Source organism: Bactrocera tryoni, unplaced genomic scaffold, assembly GCF_016617805.1.
Source record: "Bactrocera tryoni isolate S06 unplaced genomic scaffold, CSIRO_BtryS06_freeze2 ctg7180000200561_QRY, whole genome shotgun sequence".
NCBI classification, from domain to species: Eukaryota; Metazoa; Arthropoda; class Insecta; order Diptera; family Tephritidae; genus Bactrocera; species Bactrocera tryoni.
The window spans coordinates 1-1,870 of NW_024394329.1; the positions used below are offsets into that span (position 1 = coordinate 1).

A 1,870-nucleotide genomic window follows, 5' to 3' on the forward strand; every position below is an offset into this window, starting at 1 on the left:
TAAGTGAAGATCAGCGACATCAAACTATAATTCCGCGTGGGGCCTTGGCTTATTTACTAGTCGCTGATGCTCATACACGTTGCTTACATGGTGGTATACAACAAATGCTTCAGCTCCTTAGACAACGTTTCTGGCTTATAGGCGCACGGGCGCAAGTAAAGTCTTTCATCTGGGCCTGCACTACATGTCGTAGGCATCTTCAAATTATACAACGTCAACAAATGGCTTCGCTCCCGAAAGAACGTGTACTAGTGGCCCCACCATTCTCTCGTAGTGGCTTGGATTACTGCGGGCCATTCCATGTACGTGTGGGAACGCATCGCGCTACCCCGACTACAAAAACCTATGCTGCCATATTTATTTGTATGGCGTCACGAGCGGTTCACATTGAGCTGGCAGAGGACTTGAGTACACAGGCATTTATAGATGTTTACGATCGTTTTATTAGTCGACGGGGTATCTGTACCACCTTATACAGTGATAATGGAACACAATTTGTAGGGGCCAATCGTCAAATGCAGGAAGACTTAAAGGCTTGGGTAACAGCACATGCTCAACAACATCTGGCAGCTGAAGGTACATGTTGGAAGTTCATAACACCTTCCGCACCTCATCACGGTGGTCTATGGGAGGCAGCAGTTCGTTCAGCTAAAAAGCATCTGCTGAGGATAATGGGCAGCCAGACGTTGCGTTACACTGAATTGTCTACTCTCCTGACTCGCATCGAGGCGTGTCTAAATTCGAGACCACTGATAGCTCTCTACGATGATCCTGAAGGAGGGATAGCTCTAACACCGGGTGACTTCCTGATCGGACGACCACTCAATTGTCGTCCAGCTCCTCCATTGCCTGAAGCTCCAGAAAATCGTCTTCGGTATTGGCAACGCCTCCAGAAAATGTTGGAGCATTTTTGGCGCCGCTGGCAATCCGAATATCTAAACACTCTTCAGACCCGGAACAAATGGACTAGATCGGAACCCAATGTTCAGCGTGGAGATGTAGTTCTTATACGTGGTGAAAATTTGCCACCATCGGTTTGGCGTATGGGACGAGTGATTGACGTTCACCCGGGCAGTGATGGGTTGGTGCGTACCGTGACGATAGAGTACAATACCAACCAGACATCATCAAATGGACTTCCTATTAAGCAGCGGTGTCAGCGACCGGTGCAGAAGTTATGCCGCCTAACAGGTCCTACAGAAGAATTACTGAACCGCCAGGGTTCAGCCGGGCAGGATGTTCAAGATTTAGGTTCTTTACAATGCAGTCCTGCGCATAATTAGTAAGGACACAAACCAATACGAGTCAGCTGATTGCTGAATGCTGAATGATCAATATAATTGTATCCTCTTTTTAGCGTTGTATTCGTAGACTAGTAGTTTCACTCTAGCTTAGTGAATGTAAATGTAATTTTACCATATTTCAACTATAGACATACCTATATGTATGTAGATATGTATCATGTGGCGTGATGCTACAATCCGTTAACCAAATATGTATTTAATGAGAAACTCAATAAAGAAGCGGCCTATTTCGTGACAGACTGGTGTAGCAATCATACGAGCCTTTCAATTAGCGGAATTTTAGGACAAATCTTATACAACGAGTTTATCAAATTTTTTGTTCAAAGTTCTGATCCCTTAACATTTGAGGAATCACGTTTTAGATATTAGTATATCCCTTTGGCTGGCTTGATTTACGCCCTCTTTAAGCGAAGCAGAGGCGAGACTTTGCTTGAAGAGAGGCGAGGCAGAACTCGAACGTAAAGAATGAACCATAAACATGACAAATTCATATGATATTGGAAAATAAGAAAATGGTTCATGACACACATTTATTTATTACTTAAGATAAGATCTTTAATTTTAAC

General features: G+C 43.9%; 1 protein-coding gene across 1 annotated transcript; it reads left to right on the forward strand.

The window, feature by feature from the left end:
* Positions 1–221: 221 nt before the first annotated feature.
* On the forward strand, positions 222–1,283 carry LOC120779349. Its single transcript, XM_040111545.1, has one exon. The coding sequence runs from the start codon at positions 222–224 to the stop codon at positions 1,281–1,283; it is 1,062 nt and encodes a 353-aa protein (XP_039967479.1).
* The last annotated feature ends 587 nt before the right edge of the window (positions 1,284–1,870 follow it).

What these genes read in the sequence shown, in the direction of transcription:
- LOC120779349 (XM_040111545.1), top strand. Translation starts at nt 222, where the DNA reads ATGGCTTCGCTCCCGAAAGAACGTGTACTAGTGGCCCCACCATTCTCT.